This window comes from Macrotis lagotis, chromosome X, assembly GCF_037893015.1.
Source record: "Macrotis lagotis isolate mMagLag1 chromosome X, bilby.v1.9.chrom.fasta, whole genome shotgun sequence".
In the NCBI taxonomy this organism is placed as follows: Eukaryota; Metazoa; Chordata; class Mammalia; order Peramelemorphia; family Peramelidae; genus Macrotis; species Macrotis lagotis.
The window spans coordinates 239,489,864-239,507,933 of NC_133666.1; the positions used below are offsets into that span (position 1 = coordinate 239,489,864).

General features: G+C 40.3%; 2 protein-coding genes across 6 annotated transcripts in view; both read right to left on the minus strand.

The window, feature by feature from the left end:
* FAM151B (family with sequence similarity 151 member B) overlaps positions 1–12,730 on the minus strand; it is a 67,930-nt gene extending 55,200 nt beyond the window's left edge. The window contains exons 1-3 of one of the 3 annotated variants that reach the window (XR_012471322.1): positions 12,536–12,730; positions 9,617–9,742; positions 464–614 (exon numbers count right to left, since the gene is read on the minus strand). Coding sequence is in view for 2 of the 3 variants with exons in the window: in XM_074200041.1 (XP_074056142.1) it covers positions 464–614; positions 9,617–9,742; positions 12,536–12,560 (302 nt within the window). In the remaining variant the exon portion in view is untranslated. The remainder of the gene's footprint in view (positions 1–463; positions 615–9,616; positions 9,743–12,535) is intronic. The other 2 variants (XM_074200041.1, XM_074200040.1) reach the window with 2 other exon arrangements.
* Positions 12,731–15,796: 3,066 nt separating this feature from the next.
* Positions 15,797–18,070, minus strand: part of ZFYVE16 (zinc finger FYVE-type containing 16) — a 67,059-nt gene continuing 64,785 nt past the window's right edge. For all 3 annotated transcript variants that reach the window (XM_074200033.1, XM_074200031.1, XM_074200032.1), the window contains exon 18: positions 15,797–17,591. In XM_074200033.1, coding sequence (XP_074056134.1) covers positions 17,430–17,591 — 162 coding nt within the window. In that variant the 3' untranslated portion in view covers positions 15,797–17,429. The remainder of the gene's footprint in view (positions 17,592–18,070) is intronic.

Sequence of the window (18,070 nt, forward strand, 5' to 3'; positions counted from 1 at the left end):
TGCCCAAGATAACACAGCTAGGTAATTATTAAGTGTCTAAGGCCAGATTTGAACTCAGGTCCTCCTGACTCTAGGGCCAGTGCCCTCCACTGTGCTGCCTAACTGCTCTTCTAGTTTCTAATTAATTGTGCTATTCACTTCCATTTTGTGAGTTAACTCTTTCCATTTCCATTCCCAATTATGATTACTGTCTTCCATTCTTTTTTTCTTTCTTTTATCTTTACTCTCACTTTATGTCCTGTTTTTCCTCAAAAAGTATTTTCATTTGGACCACTGTCTCCTTTAATCTAGCTTCCCTTTTACCATTCTCCTTTGCCCCATCTCTTTTGCACTACGTACCTGCCTGTGGGAAGGGAAGTTGAAGAGAAAGGAAAGAGATTTTTGTTAAATGAAAAAAGTTCAATTCAAAGTGAATTCCTGTTCTATTAGGGATATAAGAAATTTGTGGCATTTTCCAACATACCTTTTAAAATCAAGTTTGATGCCTTTATTGGTTTTTAGAACTTCACTTAGCCACTCCTGGAGAGTGTTATCACTGTTTATTTCAGGAGGATGAGCCATTATCAGCTGCTCATCACAGAAAAGAACATCTGCCTCTATCATGTGAGCACCACCTATTCAAAAAAAGACAATGAAACATTAAAAAAATGAATGTTAAATAAATTTTGGGATCTCAATGAATTCTATATTCAAAATTCTTCATCTGCTATGTAAAATATGCTTATTTTGTATTTCTTTTTTTTTAGGTTTTTGCAAGGCAAACAAGGTTAAGTGGCTTGCCCAAGGCCACACAGCTAGGTAATTATTAAGTGTCTGAGACCAGATTTGAACCCAGGTACTCCTGACTCCAGGGCCGGTGCTTTATCCACTATGCCACCTAGCCGCCCCTATTTTGTATTTCTTAACATTGTTGTTGAATACAGAAATGAGGCTTGAGCAGGGAAGTTCTGAGTTCAAATCAAACCTCAGTTTCTTCCAAGTGGTGTGACAAGCCCTGGACAAGTCTCTTAATTTCTATTTGACTGTTTCTTCTACTATACAATGAGAATTATAATAGTGCCTATTTCCCAAAATTGTGAGGATGAAATGAGGTAATATTCATAAAGCACTCAGTACAGAACCTGACACACAACACATACTATAGAAATGCTTATTCTCTTCTCTCTCTTTCACTTTCCATGATTCCTAATATAGGAACAGAAAAGAGGATAGAAAAGAGCTTGACATGTGTTGCTAACAGGAACTCATCAGTCACTGACTTGGGATAAAATTATTACTGCAGAGCTTTTTGGTGTATTCTGCACAAGACCCTAAACAGATTACAGCACATGATAACAAAGGAGAAAAACTGAGTCAGACTTTCCAAATGTACACACAGTGCTAGCTGGTGTGAGGGAGAAAGTCACCTAAACTGGGAAGGCCTACTTAGATTAAAACTCATGACCTCAATTAAATTACCTTTAGGAGAGAGAAAATACGAAGAATTTTAGAAATTTACAACTAAGATGAATTTATGGAAACTTTTCCTCAAAAATGTTTTGATGGCAGAAAGAGAAGGCAGTATATAAGGAGGCAATTTCAATGAAGTAAAGTTGATTGACAGTGAATGAAGAAATGAAAGGTAAGAGATACTAAAACAAGTTTTACCTATCACTTTTACCTTCAAATGACTTTGTGCATATATAGATCAGTCAGCTAATCAATAGATTGTAATGATCTTTAAGTTCACTTCAACTTTAAATTTCTATTCAATTCAAATAAACTCAAGTCTAACAAGCTCCTACTTTATGCAAAGAACTATGCTAAGTGATAAAAGATAAAAAAGTTTAGCTAAGGCAAGATCTCTGTCTTCAGCATAACTATAAGAATTTGAAATACATAACCAAAGTACAGCATCAGGAAAGGTAAAGCAATAAGCATTTCTTAAGTCCTTTCTATGTGCCAGGCACTGTGCTAAGTACTGAAAAATATAAAGCAAAAGACAGCCACAAAATATAAACCAAAAGCTCCCATGGGTGGATGAAGGAGGCTAGTATGATAGAGGGATAAAGCAATCTCTAAAGAAATGCTAATGGGGAGGAGGAGGAGAAGGGAGAAGGGTAGAGGGCTTAGAATGGTAGAATGAGGAATACTCCAATGGGAGGAGGTCCCAGACACTAATGGTGTTTTCAGGTTGAGAATGAAGCTGACAAATGGAGATAAAGTCCAGAAAGTTTGAAGCACAGTCAGGAGGGGTAAATTACACAAGGTCCAAGGAGAAAAAGGGTTAATTGACAGAACAGATCAATAAAGATTTTATGAAGAGCACAATGTAATTTACATATAAATAGAGATGCATAAGGCAAAGAAGGAAAGGGAGGACATTATGGCTTATATTAGGATTTACAACAAACTTAGGCCTTATAGTTCTGAAAGGATTATCCATACTCATTTTTATGAGGAAAGAATAAATCAGTACTTAAGCCAGTTTTCCTGCTGTCAGTCACTCAAAGAGCACTTAATTAGTTTTTATGATATCTCAAGTTCATGCTAAGTATGGAGATATAAAAATTAACAAAAATATGAGCACTGCTCCTAAGGAGCTCAAATTGTAATGTGAGGGAGATGAAGAAAGTGTATATGAAAAACACATACTGTGTAAATGGAGGCAATTTCAGAGGGAAGGTAATAAATAGTAATGGAGCCAAGACCAAAGCGGAAGGAATGGTGGTACATGATTTTCTGTCTGCAGATGATTATGCATTCAATGAAGCCTATGAAGCTGAGATGCAACAAAGTATGGATCAATTCTCTGCTGCCTGTGTTAATTTTGGTCTAACAATTAACACCAAGAAAACACAGGTGTTCCATCACTCAACACCACACCATCCATATGTGGAATGACTGCAGCAAATGGGGAAATTATGAATATTGTGAATAAGTCCAAGGAGGGAACAGAGATGATGAAGTTGATGCACGAATTGCCGGAAACATTTCAGTGTTTGGGAGGCTTCAAAAGAAAATGTAGGAGACAAGAAGCATTAGACTACCTCCTAAAGTGTAGGTCTGCAAGGCCCAAGTGCTGACCTCACTGTTGCAAACCTATGAAATCTGGACAAATATATCAACACCATGTCAAGAAACTGAATCATTTTCATTTAAATTGCCTTAGGAAGATTCTAAAGATCACTTGGCAGGATAAGGTATAGGACACAGGTCCTTTCCTGAGCTAAACTGCAAAGCAAACTCTACTGAAGAGAGCACAACTCCAATGGGTAGGCCATGTTCAAATGCAAAAGGTACATTTGCCTACAGAGAACAAGGCAGGCATTCAACCATGGTAGTCAAAAAAAGCAATACAAGAACACTCTTGGAGGGCAAAGCCAAGATGGTGAGAGGAGAAGATCTTCTCTTAGATGCTCTCACTCTATAACATTTCAAAACTTATAAAATAAAAATTCTAACTAAATTTTCGAGAGATAGAACCCACAGAGGGACCAGTGGGGCAGTTCTCCAGCCCAAAGTAATATGGAAAATAGTGGAAAGGTTTGGCTCCATGAGGTTGGATGGGTGGCAGGCCAGAGCAAAGGAACTTCAGCCTACCGGAGGCAGCCCCAGGGCACCTGGGAGCCACGGTTCACAGCGGAGTGGGGGTGGGGAGCGTTTCCTGAATTACACCCCAGGGTGAGCACCAAGCACAACTTGGAACATCAGCAGAGGTTCTCTGCCACAGCAAGCACGTGAAGCCCAGCCCTCAGGGCACTCAGTGAGCAGCATGGCCTGGGCAGCCCAGATCCAGGAAATGGAAGCAGATGGAGCCTGTGAACAGGAGCCCCCAAGCAACTGAGTCTTGAGTGCTCAGCATGTCAAGGGTAGGAGAGTGGAGAGAGACTTCTGAAATTTGTCCTCTGTACCTGGAACAGAACTCTGTAGCTCTGACCACATTCAGATCCTGATCACAGTCTAGGACCCCCATAGACTAGCAGGGCCTCCCCCAACTCAGCCCTGTGACAGAGGGGTACACTTTTGGTCATTCACAGACCAGGAGGGAAGACAGAGCTTCACACACTGAGATCCTTGGGGGGGGGGGGCAGTGTCCACCCACAAACCAGGCACAGGCTGGGGAAATGAGTAAACAGAGAAAAAAGAGGAACACCATTGAGAAATAAATTGGCTATGAACCCAAGAAGGATCTAATTAAATTTTTAAGAGACAGAACCTACAGAGGGATCCAGTGAGGCAGTTCTCCAGCCCAAGATAAGCTGGAAAATAGTGGAAAGACTTGGCTCTCAAATTGAAGATGAGGAAATGCAAGCTACTACATCTAAACACTGCAAGAAAAACGTTAATTGGGTTCAGGCTATGACAGAACTCAAAAGAGATTTCGAAAATCAATTGAGGGAGATAGAAGAAAAACTGGGAAAAGAAATTAGAGAGATGCAGGAAAAATATGAAAACAAAGTCAGCAGCTTAGTCAAGGAGATCCAGAAAAAACATGTTAAAAACCAGCAAAGGTCAAATGGATAAAACAGTTCAAAAAGATATTGAGAAGAATGCCAGATGGAAAAGGAGATAAGAAAACTCTCGAAGGAAAACAAATCCTTCAGATATAGAATGGAACTAAAGGAAGCTGCTGACTTTATGAGAAGTCAAGATACAATACTTCAAAACCAAAAGAATGATAAAATAGAAGAAAATGTGAAACATTTCATTGAAAAAAACAACTGATCTGGAAAACAGATTCAGGAAATATAATTTTAAAATTATTGGGATACCTGAAAGTCATGATCAGGAAAAGAGCCTTAATATTATTTTTAAAGAATTCCTACAGGAAAATTGCCCAGATATCATAGAAGCAGAGGGCAAAATAGAAATTGAGAGAATCCATCAATCTCCCCCGAAAAGAGATCCAAAAAAAAAAAAGAAAAAACTGACCCTCAGGAATATTATAGCCAAGTTTCAGAACTCCCAAGTCAAACAGAAAATATTACAAGCATCCAGAAGGGCACAATTCAAATATCATGAAGCTGCAGTCAGGGTCACACAAGACTTAGCAGCAACTAAATTAAAGGCTTGTAGGGCTTGGAATATAATGTTTCAGAAGGCCAAAGAGCTCGGAATGCAACTGAGAATCAACAACCCAGCAAAAATGAACATCCTCTTCCAGGGGAAAAGATGGACTCTCAATGAACCAGGGGAATTTCAAATGTTCCTGTTAAAATGGCCAGAGTTGAACAGAAAGTTTGATCTTCCAATATAGGACTCAGGTGAAACATAGAGAGTATGGAAGAAGGGTAAAATATGAGGGACTTAATGATGATGAACTGCATGTATTCCTGCATAGAAAAATGATACTGATAATATTCATAAGAAACTTCTCATTTAATAGGGCAGTTAGAAGGAGTTTTTATAGATGAAGCACAGAAGAGCTGAATATGAAGGTATATTTTAAAAATGGAGTCAATGGCTAAAAGGGAAATACAATGGGAATAAGAGAAAGGAGAGGTGGAATAGGCTAAGATATTTCATATAATAAGATTCTTTTATTACAATGAACTATTGCAATGATATGGAAGAGAGGAAGGCGAGGGGGGGGGATGAGAGAACCCTTGCTCTCATCAGAGGTGCCTTGGAGAGGAAACAGCATATATACTCAATGGGGTATAGACAACTAGAGTAAGAAGGAGAGAAGGGGGACAGGGAGAAGAGTGGGGATGTGAGTGATGGAAGAGAAGGTGGACTGTAGGGGAGAGTGGTCAGATATAACACATTTTCTCTTTTACTTCCTGCAAGGGGCTGGGATTAGAGGGCCTTGTTTAGGACCACAAGGCCCAGTGGTTACTGGGCCTTAGGGGTGATAGGTGGGCTCAGGACCTCTTGGCTCCAGGGCCGGTGATCAGTTTGCTGTGTCACTCAGCTACTCTACAGTACATTTAAGAACAGAGACAGAGTGAAAGGAGAGAGACAAAATATAGTGTATGGTAGTGGGGAAGTACAAATGGATAGAGTTGTGATCAGCGATGGCAACAGTGGAAAAATATGCAGTAGCTTTGGTGATGGATTTATCCTAAAGAATGTGATTTGCCCGTGACAGAGCTGGTGGTGTTGGAACACAGACTGAAGCACATTTATTATTATTGTTGTTGTTGTTGTTGTTGTTGTTATTATTATTATTTGGGAGGGGGAGTTTGCGGGGCAAATGGGGTTGAGTGGCTTGCCCAGGGCCGCATGGCTGGGTGATTGTTGGGTGTCTGAGGCCAGATTTGAACCTAGGTACTTCTGGCTCCATGGCCGGTGCTCTATCCACTGCACCACTTGGTCGCCCCTACCACTATTACTACTACTACTACTATTATTATTATTGTTATTGTTATTGTTATTATTATTTTATTTTATTTTGTTGGATTTTTTTGGTTTTTGTAGGGCAATGGGGTTGGGGTGGCTTGCCCAGGGTCACACAGCTGGGTGACTGTTGGGGGTCTGGGGCTGTGTTTGTGCTCATGTGCTCCTGACTCTGGGGCTGGTGCTCCGTCCACTAAGCCACCTAGCTGCCCCTATTATTTTTTTTTAATTATAATTTTAGTTTTTTCTCTCTCCTTTACTGTAAGCTCATGAGGGTCGACATTTTTGGGGGGAGGGGAGTATTATGTTTACACTTAAACAAGAATATTTTAGTAATGTATAGAAAAAAACATCATTTGCACAAAAATAAAATAAATATGATAAACAAATAATTTCAACAAGAAACCAGGAGGAATGAGAATTCAGGGAGGCCTGGAGGGATTTGCATGAAATGATGCTGAGTGAAATGAGCAGAACCAGAAAAACACTGTACACCCTAACAGCAACATGGGGGTGATGATCTACCTTGATGGACTTGCTCATTCCATCACTGCAACAATCAGGGACAATTTGGGGCTGTCTGCAATGGACAATACCATCTGTATCCAGAGAAAGAACTGTGGAATTTGAACAAAGACCAAGGACTATTAACTTTAATTAAGGGAAAAAACCTGATATCTTATTGTCTCATCTTGCTATCTCTTATACTTTATGTTTCTTCCTTAATTATATGATTTCTCTCTTATCACATTCAATTTGGATTCATGGAAACAATGTAAAGCCTGGAAAATTGTCTTCTGTTGGGGTGGGGGGAGGGAGTAAGATTAGGGGGAAAATTGTAAAACTCAAAATAAATAAAAATCTAAAAAAATAAAAAAATACTCTCAAGATCTCTCTGAAAAACTTTGGAATCAATTTCACGACATGAAGACATTGGTATAGGACTGCTATACCATGGAGTGCCTTCATCAGATAGAGTGCTGTACTTTATGGGCAAAGCAGAACTGAAGTAGCTCAAAGGACATGAGATGTGTAATTTTAGAGAAACCAATCCAGGTGTTCAAATGGACTATTTGTGTCCAACCTGTGAATGAAGAACAACAACCATCTGGTGGCAGAGAGGACAGAGAAAACCTTGCTGCAGGAGATGGAATCTGAGCTTAGTCCAGAAGGAAACTAAGGCAGCTAGGGGAGAAAAGTGAGGAGGAAGGATATTATTTCAGGGCCTGGGGAAATGCCATTGAAGAGGCAGATTCATGGGATGGATAATCATGTGTGAGGAACAAATAGGACAAGTCGGAAGAGAGAACACAGAAGGGAGTAAGGCATAAAAAGGTTGGAAAGGTAGGAAGGGCTCAGCAAGTGAAAAGCATTAAATATCAAAGAGAACCTGATTCTGGAAGTTAGAGGAAGCCAGTAGTGAGATGGCAGGGACAAGCCTGTGCTATAGAAAAATCATTTTTGTAGCTGAGAAGACACCCTAGAGAAGGGAGAGACTGGAGGCAGACTGATTAACATAGGCGAGAGGTGACAAGGGCTGTGCACAAGGGCAGCAGCCATGTGAGTAGAGAATTGTAGAGAGCAGCAAAGAGAAGTTTGGGATGACGCTAAGGTTGTGTGGGGACCTGGAAGAATGGTGTTGCCCTGAACTAATAAAAAATGGGAAGAGGGAAACTGTTGGGAAGAAGAAATGAGTTCATTTTGGACATATTGGGTCTGAGATGTCTGGAGACTTGTCAAAGAAGCAGTCAATAATGTAGGACTGAAGTTCAGCAGAGTTATTAGGGTTACATATACAAATATCTAAATCTGGGAATCATCTGTATTAAGATAGTTACTGAACCTACAGCAGCTGATGAGATCACCAAATGAGACAGTATAGTAAGAAAAAAGAAGACTAAGGACAGAGATTGGGGAACACTCATAGTTTGGGAGCTCAATCTAGATAAAGAACCAGTAAACCAAGAATAAACAGTGTCATGAAAACCAGAGGAGAAAGAGCACCTATGAGAAGATAGGGACTGACAATGACAAATGCCTCAGAAAGGTCAGGAAATATGAAGATTGAAAAAAAGTTCATTAAACTTTGAAATTAAAGATCACTAATGACTTTAAGGAGAGATGTTTCTGCTAAATGATAAGGATGGAAATCAGGTTGTAGAAGGGTTAGGAGTTTCAATCAGTTACCTGGCACAGTTACCTTCTAATTCTTGGGAAGGGTCATATCCCTTTGTACTTTATGCTGTAAAATCTTTCTGAATATCTTCAAGAAATATGAAATGCATAAAACTTTCTAATGTCTTTATAGCCCTAGGATCTGTCATTTCAGTACAAAAATGTTTTTCATATAGTCAAAGTATATATATTTAAAGAGCTATGCAATCTTTGATTAAAATAACACAGAAGGGAAAAGAAACAGTAAGAAGAGTTGAATTACTGCAGGAATTTGTATTAATTTTAAAATAGTATTGCTATGATGGAATACTAAAATATTACAGACATTTGACTGACTTCACACTTTTTTGTGGGTGCAACTGCTTGACTTTTAAGAGCTGAATGAATAATCCTTTGAAGGAATTTTATCTTGTAACTGAATCAGTCCAAGATATAAGTATTTATGATTTTATTACCATTAAATTAACATTATGAATCAAGTATGAAATATTCAATGTATGTTGTGCACAACTGAGGGCAGGGAGTGAAGAGAAAAGAAACAGGACCATTAGTTACCCTATGGCTTAATATTAAGAGTACAGTCACAGCCAGATGGACACATTTAATTCTTGCAAGGGAATAATATTGCCCAAGAAACCCCTTTATTAGAAATGGTGGCTGTTTAAAGTATTCATTCATTTATTTAACAAATGGTGTTTTTTTTAAAGTATCTATTATATGTAAAGATGTAGGGATAGTTATTATAAAGTACATAATAACAGTACCTGAACTCATAAAACTTACAATCTGCTAGGGGAAGAGAAAAAAATGAAATGGCAACACAACAAGGTAGTACAAGGTTAATGCCATATGAAAACTATGAAGTACCCCCAGAGCTTAAAAGAGAAGACATCACATTCCACTGGGGTCATTAGGAATGAATGAGACCTTTTTTGTGATAAATGTTTATTTTGCAAACAAAAAACGAAATTCAGGAAATCCTTTCTGAAATTTCTGTTTGTTACCTAAAATATATGTAATCTTATGCCATTATTCCTTGGATCACCCAATAACCTAAAAAACAGAGAAATTCAATAAGTAGCTAGACTCTAAAGTATCTAAAAATGAAATATATACTTACTTTTTAGTGCCTCTTTCATTTCTGACTTATGGTTAGCTGCATGATACCAGTCTATTTCAGCTCCATCTTCTGATTTAATATGATTAGTTTTAAGAAAATATTCAAATATGTTCTCACTCCAAAATCCTGAAATAAAAATATTCAAATTAAAGTTAATTGAAGATAAGTGGTATAGGACTAAGCACAGAATGCAGAATTGTAAGAGCTGGGGTTGGGTTTGGTTCTGGAACTTAACTGCTAGCTGGATGACTTTGGGTGATGGTCATTTAACTTCTCTGACTCTCAAATTCCTTATACGTAAAATGAGGATAACACTACTTATACCATTCACCTTACAAAGCTACACCTGAGGGAATGGTCTCCATAATGTAAGGTTTTTTCCTCAACATAATTCCCCTTGCTTTTTGTTTTTAAAGAAAAAGGATATATTAAGGAAAATAAAGGGAAATTCAGTGAGGAAAAGATCAAACAAATTTGGAAATGATATTCAAAAATTAGGAGTAGAAACACAGCTGAGTTTTAAAGGAAATATACATAAGACAAAGAAAAAAGTAAAAAGCTGTAAGAAGGAGGAGGATATGCTGAAGGGATGAGATATTGATATACTTCACTCTATATAAAATATTGCTTTTTTCTAATATAAATATGAATTCTTAGAAACAACTACTCTGGGAGAGGCTAGAGACATCTGATGATGAATCATTATTGAACAGAAGGAAGTGATATTAGAAATTGTTTTTATAAGAAATTGAAACCTAGACTGTTAAGAGTAATCTCCCCAAGTTCACACAGAAAACAGGTGGAAAAGCTGCATTTTTGCACCATGGCCATCTTAATAAATCCAGGGCTTTCTGTAAGCTTTATACCTTGGAAATAGTTTGACAATTATGTAATGAACAAATTAGAATAGGGAATAATCTGGAGGTAGAAGACCCTTAGGAAGTTATCTACAGTATCATCCAAATAATGAGGGACTGAAGGAGAATGGTAGCAACATGAGAGGAGAGAGGGAGACAGTCAAGTTGTGGGATAGAATCAAGAAATGTCAGCAGTAAAGAAGGGTTGGAGAAAGGTTTGAGTCAAAGCTAACTCCTCTGTGAATCATGCATCCTCATTAACAGTTGAACAGAGCCAATCCTGAGGGGATTAGGAGTCAAGGTACTAGGCTCTGTAAAACACTTCTCTGAGACCTTATTATCCTCAGCTGTAAAACTGTTCTTAGGGGGTGGCTAGGTGGTGCAGTGGATAGAGCATCAGCCCTGGAGTCAGGAGTACCTGAGTTCAAATCCTCCCTCAGACACTTAATAATTACCTAGCTGTGTGGCCTTGGGCAAGTCACTTAACCTTTTACCTTGCAAAAACCTAAAAAAAAAAAATCAAACTGTTCTTGTTAACCCCTTCACATTTCTACCAATGTTATGTTTTTCAGGTTGTTTTAATCAGTGTCTGACTATCTATGACCATTTGGGGTTTTCTTGGCAAAGATATCCTGAAGTGGCTTGCTATTTCTTTCTCCAGCTCATTTAGTTAAGTGACTTGCCCCGGTGTCAAGAGGTCAGATTTAAAGCTAAGTCTTCCTGATCAATGTTCTAGTCACTGTGTGGCCAGTGGCCCTATGATACTATAAATCTTCCTAACACAAGGGGAGGAGTATAGGGAGAGGATAATCATTAATTTTGAACAAATTCAGTCCTGTCAGGTCCTGAATGGAACATCCTGGAGATGTCCAAGACACAGATAAAGATGCTTGACTGGAGATCAAAAGAAATGTGAGCGAGACAACTTTTCCTTAACCCCCCCCCCCCTTTCTTGCTTCGAAGCCCTTCTCTTCTTCCTAGTCTCGCCCTCATATCACCACCTATATCTAAATTAGGCCCCTGGTCCTCATCCCCCTACACCCAAGGGTCCTCCATAAACTACCTAAGCTTCTTTTTAACTTATTCCTTAATATTTGTCAGACAGCTATGAAGCCTTTGAACCTGGACTTGAATCCAGGCCCTTCTGGCTCCTGGCTGGGTTCCATCCACTAAGCCCCCGCGACCACAGATGGATGTGCCTCTCCTTGCTCCTGGACTTAATTCTACATGTAACTAGGTACACAGATCACCAAGATCCAAGGGTGTGTGTGTATGTGTGTCTGTGTGTGTCCTTGGTCCCGGACTTAATTCTACACGTAATTAGGTACACAGATCACCAAGATGCAAGGCTGTGTGTGTGTGTGTGTGTGTGTGTGTGTGTGTCTGTGGTGTGTGTGTGGTGTCTGTGGTGTGTGTGTGTGTGGTGTGTGTGGGTGGTGTGTGGTGTGTGTGTGGTGTCTGTGTGTGTGGTGTGTGTGTGCTGTGTGTGTGGCGTCTGTGGTGTGTGTGTGTGTGGTGTGTGTGTGTGGTGGTGTGTGTGTGTCTGTGGTGTGTGTGGTGTGTGTGTTTGTGTGTGGTGTGTTTGTGTGTGGTGTGTCTGTGGTATGTGTGGTGTGTCTGTGTGTGTGTGTGTGTGTGGACTTGGCCCCTCCCTTCCGATACGAAGTCCCATTCGGGCCGAGGGCTCGGGCTCGGGCTCGGGCTCGGGCTCGGGTCTCGGCCCAGGACCCCGCGGCTCAGGCCGGTTTCTTTCCGTTCCTCTTCCACCCTAGGCCCGAGCCCGCCGACCCCGCTTTGGCCGCGTGGGACCCGCCCTCCCCGCCTCCTCCTACGGGCCCGGGGCCGGAGGCGGAATGCCTGGGGGACTTCCTCGGGTCGGACCTGGGCCTGGAGGTGGGGGAGGGGCCGATGCACCTCTCAAGGCCAAGTACTGCGCTTCGCGAGGCGTCGGAGGACCCGGATGGGGCCGGATGACCCCAACCGCCCACCCTGAGAGACCCCCCAATTCTGGCGTCCCGGGACCCAGGGCCGCAGCCGGCGAGCAAGGGAATTCTAAGCTTACCCCGCGGCTCCAGGGCCGTTGCCATGGGGACGAGGCACCGCTCGGGTCGCGCAGACGCGGAACGCGGCCGTAGCCGCCCACGGTTGGCCCGGCGCCGGAAGCAGAATTCTCGACGCGGAAACGCGGGGCCGCCGGGATTGTTTGGTTACGGCGTCCCGCCGGCCTGCGTCCCCCGAGAGCTTCCGGAACCGGAAGCGGAGTGGGGCGTCTGTGCCCGCGACCGAGCGGGGCGCATGCGCGCAAGAAAAGCGACCGGCGGGGCGCAAAGCCGAGGAGGGCGGAGCCGCGAGCCGGCTGTTTCCTCGCGCGGCGCCTTCGAAACGCCTCCGAAAACGCCCGCAGAAACGTCGCTTCTCCTCCCGGCCAAAGCGGCCACCGAGCGTGTGTGCAGCCCCTCCTGGGCGCCGGAGAGACAGAGACCCCCCAACCCCAAGGTACTGGACGTGACGCGATGCCGGTCCCGGGGAGAATGTGCGAAACGACGTGCCCAGGGAGCGCGGGGGAGGCGGGAAGGACGGAGTGCGGAGGCCGAGGCGCCCTGCATCCCCGCGGCGGGAATGGCCCGGGGCCGGGCGCCGGCTGCCGGAGGAGGGGGTTCCAGGGCAGGAGCCGCCGGAGCCAGTCGGGGCTTTAAGATGGGTTTGGCGGCCGAGCGCGAGACGCGAGGCGGAGACCCCCGGGGTCCGCGGGCCGCCGCGGGGTGGGGCTGCCCTCGGCGCTCACCCCGAGCATCTGCCCAGGAAACCCCCGGTCGGGGAGGGCGGGCGCGGAGCGAGGAGGCCCTCACCCGGCGGGAGCGGCGGCGCGGAAAAGGGGGCACGCTCACCGCTGCCGGCAGCGCCCCGGGGTGACGGCACGTGAGGTCAAGGGCGCGGCCAAGGGTGGCGGGCCTGACCTTCTCAGCGGTAAGGGCCAAGTTGGAAAGAGATCTGGGTAGCAAGAGTAGTTAGCAGTGCTCGTTTGACGCTGTGCTTCCGCTGAAAGTACAGGGCTAGTCAATTATTTGAACTTGAACAAACAGTTAATATTTGCAAATGATTGGATTAGATGTTGATTATAAGAGCCTGTGCCCAGAATCATATCTGCATTCTAGCTAATGTACATATATACACTTTAGTAAGTGCTGGCCCACTGACATACTTTGTTCCCCCAAACATTTTACATACATCCTAACAGTTTAGCATATTGAACTGAGACTGTTGTGGAGTGAGCAGGCAGACAGTAAGTCCTTCAAGTCTTCCTGACTCCTTTAGAACCGTGCTGACTCTGGATTACACTGATTTCTGGCCTTAATCATCAAGTCATGTATAGTTATTCCATTTCTCCACTCTTTCTCCAGAGTGAATGTCCGCATTAATATTCCTTTTACCATGATAGAAGGGAGTCTACTTTATCCTGTGGCTCCACTCAGTGCCCCTGTTCTAAATTATAGATCAAGCCTAAACTCCTTTTTCTTATTACTTACTCTTCTCTTATACCTATTCATGTGAACCCTATGATTTCTCATTTCATGAATGACCTTTTTCTTACCGTTCCATTGTACCCTCTGAAACACTTGTTCTGTTAAATTGCTTTTGTTACACCTATGCCATTCCTTCCTTCCCCAAATATGTTTTATAGATTTTATATTTACTTAAAAGTATACTTGTTCTCATCTCCAATTGAATGGAAATTCTTTGCAGAGGTTGCTTTTTAATTATGCTTTTGTTCCTCATAACAAAGAGCCCAACACATAGTAGGTGTTTTTAAAAATTGCTCGTTAGTGGATAGAGCACCAACCCTGGAGTCAAGCGGACCTGAGTTCAAATCCAGCCTCAGACACTTAATAATTATCTAGCTGTGTGACCTTGGGCAAATCACTTAACCCCATTGCCTTAAATTAAAAAAATAAATAAAAATTGCCTGTTGAATTCATATATTACTGCAGGTATTATTTGTTCCTATTGCTCCCTTGTCTTTTCTAAATTTTAGTGTTTTTTTTAATATCACAAGTATTTCCCACTAAAACCCTCAGAGATTGTGACACAGAAATCCATTGAGGAAAAAAAATCCAATATGAAATACTGACAGTGTACATAATATTTGTATTGTTATCACCCAACTCCACCCACACTGCTTTTCAGGTTTTCTTTAACAGGAAATTCATATGCCATCTCCAAACCTTTGTCTCTGAATGTTTAAATAATATAGGATTTTCCTTTTCCACCTAGCAGTGTTTTTGTACATGAGAGCTCAATATTTATTAAAGCAAATTATCTCTATCCTACAGAGCGGAAACTAAAGCAGAAAAAAGATAACTTGCCTGTGACCAAAATATCACTATCATTCTGTTGCCTTCTGTTGCAATCCTAGATTAGAAGCTTAGACCAGCATATTCTACTGTAGCAGGTTTTACAAACTGCAGTCATCTTGTGCAACTCATCTGAAATCCATTCACTGTCATCTCTAAGACTCCTGGCCAAGTTAGCCACCAACTGATACTTTTGTTAAAACTGTATATGATGAGCCTCTTATTAGTTCAGCTTTCAAAGTATGATGTAGAATTTCCAGCCTACTCACCTACTGGAATTAATTTCTTTTAAAACAAAAAAGTTCAGTTCATTTCTTAATTTACACACACACACACACACACACACACACATACACACAGTCACTTCCTCTATGCACTTACTTTCATACTAACCAGCCAGTATGTTGCTCAGGAAATGTTAACCATGTGAGAAGTGGTTTTTTGCCTAAGCTATGTAGCTCTCATCTCAAAATTCAGAGACAGAAAACTACTTACATAATAAGTAGGAAGCAAGAAACAATTAGGGGCGGCTAGGTGGCACAATGGATAGAGCACCGGCCCTGGAGTACCTGAGTTCAAATCCAGCCTCAGACACTTAATAATTACCTAGCCATGTGGCCTTGGGCAACCCACTTGACCCCACTGCCTTGCAAAAAAACTTTAAAAAAAAAGAAGCAATTATGAAGACAAAATAGCAGAATAGAAAATACATAGAAAATATAAACTCAGTCTTACAGAATTACAAGTAACAATCTGAAGAACATAACCTAAAAAAAAATATGAAGATGTATAAAAGATGCTTCAAATAAGGTCTGAAGTGCAAACTAGGAATATGAGTGCATCAACTTGATGGAAATAGCATTCACAACTATTCTTTTGGTTATTTAACCATGGATTATATTCTAATTATTCTTTAGGATGTACAATCATTTTGATGTCTATAACATGAACAAAAAAAAGAAACAAACCAATTTAGTAACAAATTGCTTTACTCTTATACAATTTATCTTAAACAGTTACAGTATACTTCACAAGTTGTTACATTGCCATTTCAACTAAACATCTGCAAATTTAACAATGTTTACACCTGCTAAATTAGCTACTTAAGAAGAGTGGTTATTCTGTACCACTGCTATCTTAGGCTAATGATTAGCAGTGTGAGTCAACAGAAACTGGATGCCTTTATTCACCATTATCCCCAGTCTCTTCTGTCCTGAGACTTTGGATCCTGAGTTATAAATCTGACCTGTGAGTATTCAAGTTGTTAGATTATATAGCTATAGATATATGTTCTTAAAACGGGTAATGTGGCATTTCTTGAGCTATACACAAGGAGTGTTTTTGATACAAAAACATATAAATATTCCACATGAGAATCAAAAAGGCATCTAAATAATAATTAGGTTCCTATATAACCTGTTGATAGCACTAATCAAAATGTACCCTTTGCTTCTTTACTACTGTTTTTTTGTTCTCTATTTGTAGCAAAGAGGGAAGTGCTTTGTAACAGTTGTCATACCTGATGGGGGTTCATTGACCCTTTATATTCAGGCACAAATTTTGTTTGTAATGCAAATACATAGAGTTTAATTTCTGTTAATACCCCATTATCAAAAATAAGTACTATACAAAGAATTGCAAAAATGCTAAAGTAGTTTTTGAAAATTGACGTTAATAGTTTTCCCCAAAGTAAACAGGGCTGCCAAATGGATTTCCAGGATTGATGAGAAAGGGAAAAAAAACTTGCTTTATGCTTTATTGCTACATAATGACTACTTCAAGGGTCACCTGTCTGGCCTATTATCTATCACTCAAGGAGGTTGTAAATACACTGGTGATTCTGTAAAGGAGTGTCAAGGAGAAATCACTGTAGTATAAAAATATCACCCATTTATAAATTATTAAAGATATAGTTACAAAACACATACTTGAGTCATTTTCTCTCTATAAAAACAATACACCTAAATATATAAGCACAAATTTCTAAAGCACCTACAATCATTGATTTATGGATATTTAATGAGGAAAAAAATCCAAATTCTAAATCTGGAGAAGGAAAAAAAGGCAAAATCCATATCTTCAGCCAAATTCTCAAGAGTTTTAAGTACAGAGACAGCTAATGCTCATAATACAAATCAGCAATATTACTGTACTTACAAACTCTGGGGTATGGAAACAGTTCTTTGCCACTGAAATAGATTTATAAATGGGGGCATCTTGCATATATGCAAAAGGAGATGTTCCTGATTTAGGTGACATTTATTAAGAATCTTCATTAAAACAGTTGTGGACATAGAGGTATAGCTACCTGCAGATACTTTGGCTTAGCATTAAAACCAGCGCAGTATATGTTGCAGATTTTCCAAAGACAAGAGAAGATTAAGTTCCTATAATGAATATAAAGTTTCAGAAATAATAGAAATCTGAAACTTTTGGCTTCTATACTGTGCTAGGATTTTTTAAAAAAAAATTTAATCTCATAAAATGCTAAGCTCAAACATTTAATAGCAAACATATCCACTATATTATCTTTCATAACAGCTTTGGTGCTGAAGTTAATTCTAACAAATTAGTTTATAAAGCATAGTTGCACACTTAATTTTGCTAAAATAGATTTTCTATAAGGAAAAACATTAATTCTATCTCCAATGGCAAAACAGTAGAGTTGGAGGTCCCACCATGAATCACTGGGATCAGAGCACTATCAAGATCATTTAAGTAATGTTGAGGAAGAAGCTGACCTCCAGATCCTGCCTGAAATTCAACCTGAAAGCAAAATACAAAAATTCCAAGTGATGAATGAGAAAATGAAAAACATGTCTGCTTAGTTTAAGAGAGTATGAAAATTAATAGCAAGCATTCCTACATCTTGAGTTTAAATATACTGACATGATAGCAGTAAGATAATTTATTCCATTTTTCTTATATTTAAATATTTTAAGGGCTAGTTGATTCTTTTCCCTAGTTCATAGGATTAAAATATAATGTATTTAATATCCTGAAACACTAATAAGAATAATATAAGGATAAGTAAGGATAATATTATAATAATAATGACCAAAAAATTTATTTTTATAGCTTGAGATAGGCAAAGTGCCACTACCTCATACTGAAGTAGATACCACATGACTACAGATAAATGGTAATTACTCCCCTAACAAGACAATAGAGAAAGATACCCTGATGGCTTGAGGAAAATTTTGAATATATCACAGAAAGACTTCTAAATATCTCTTAAATAAGAA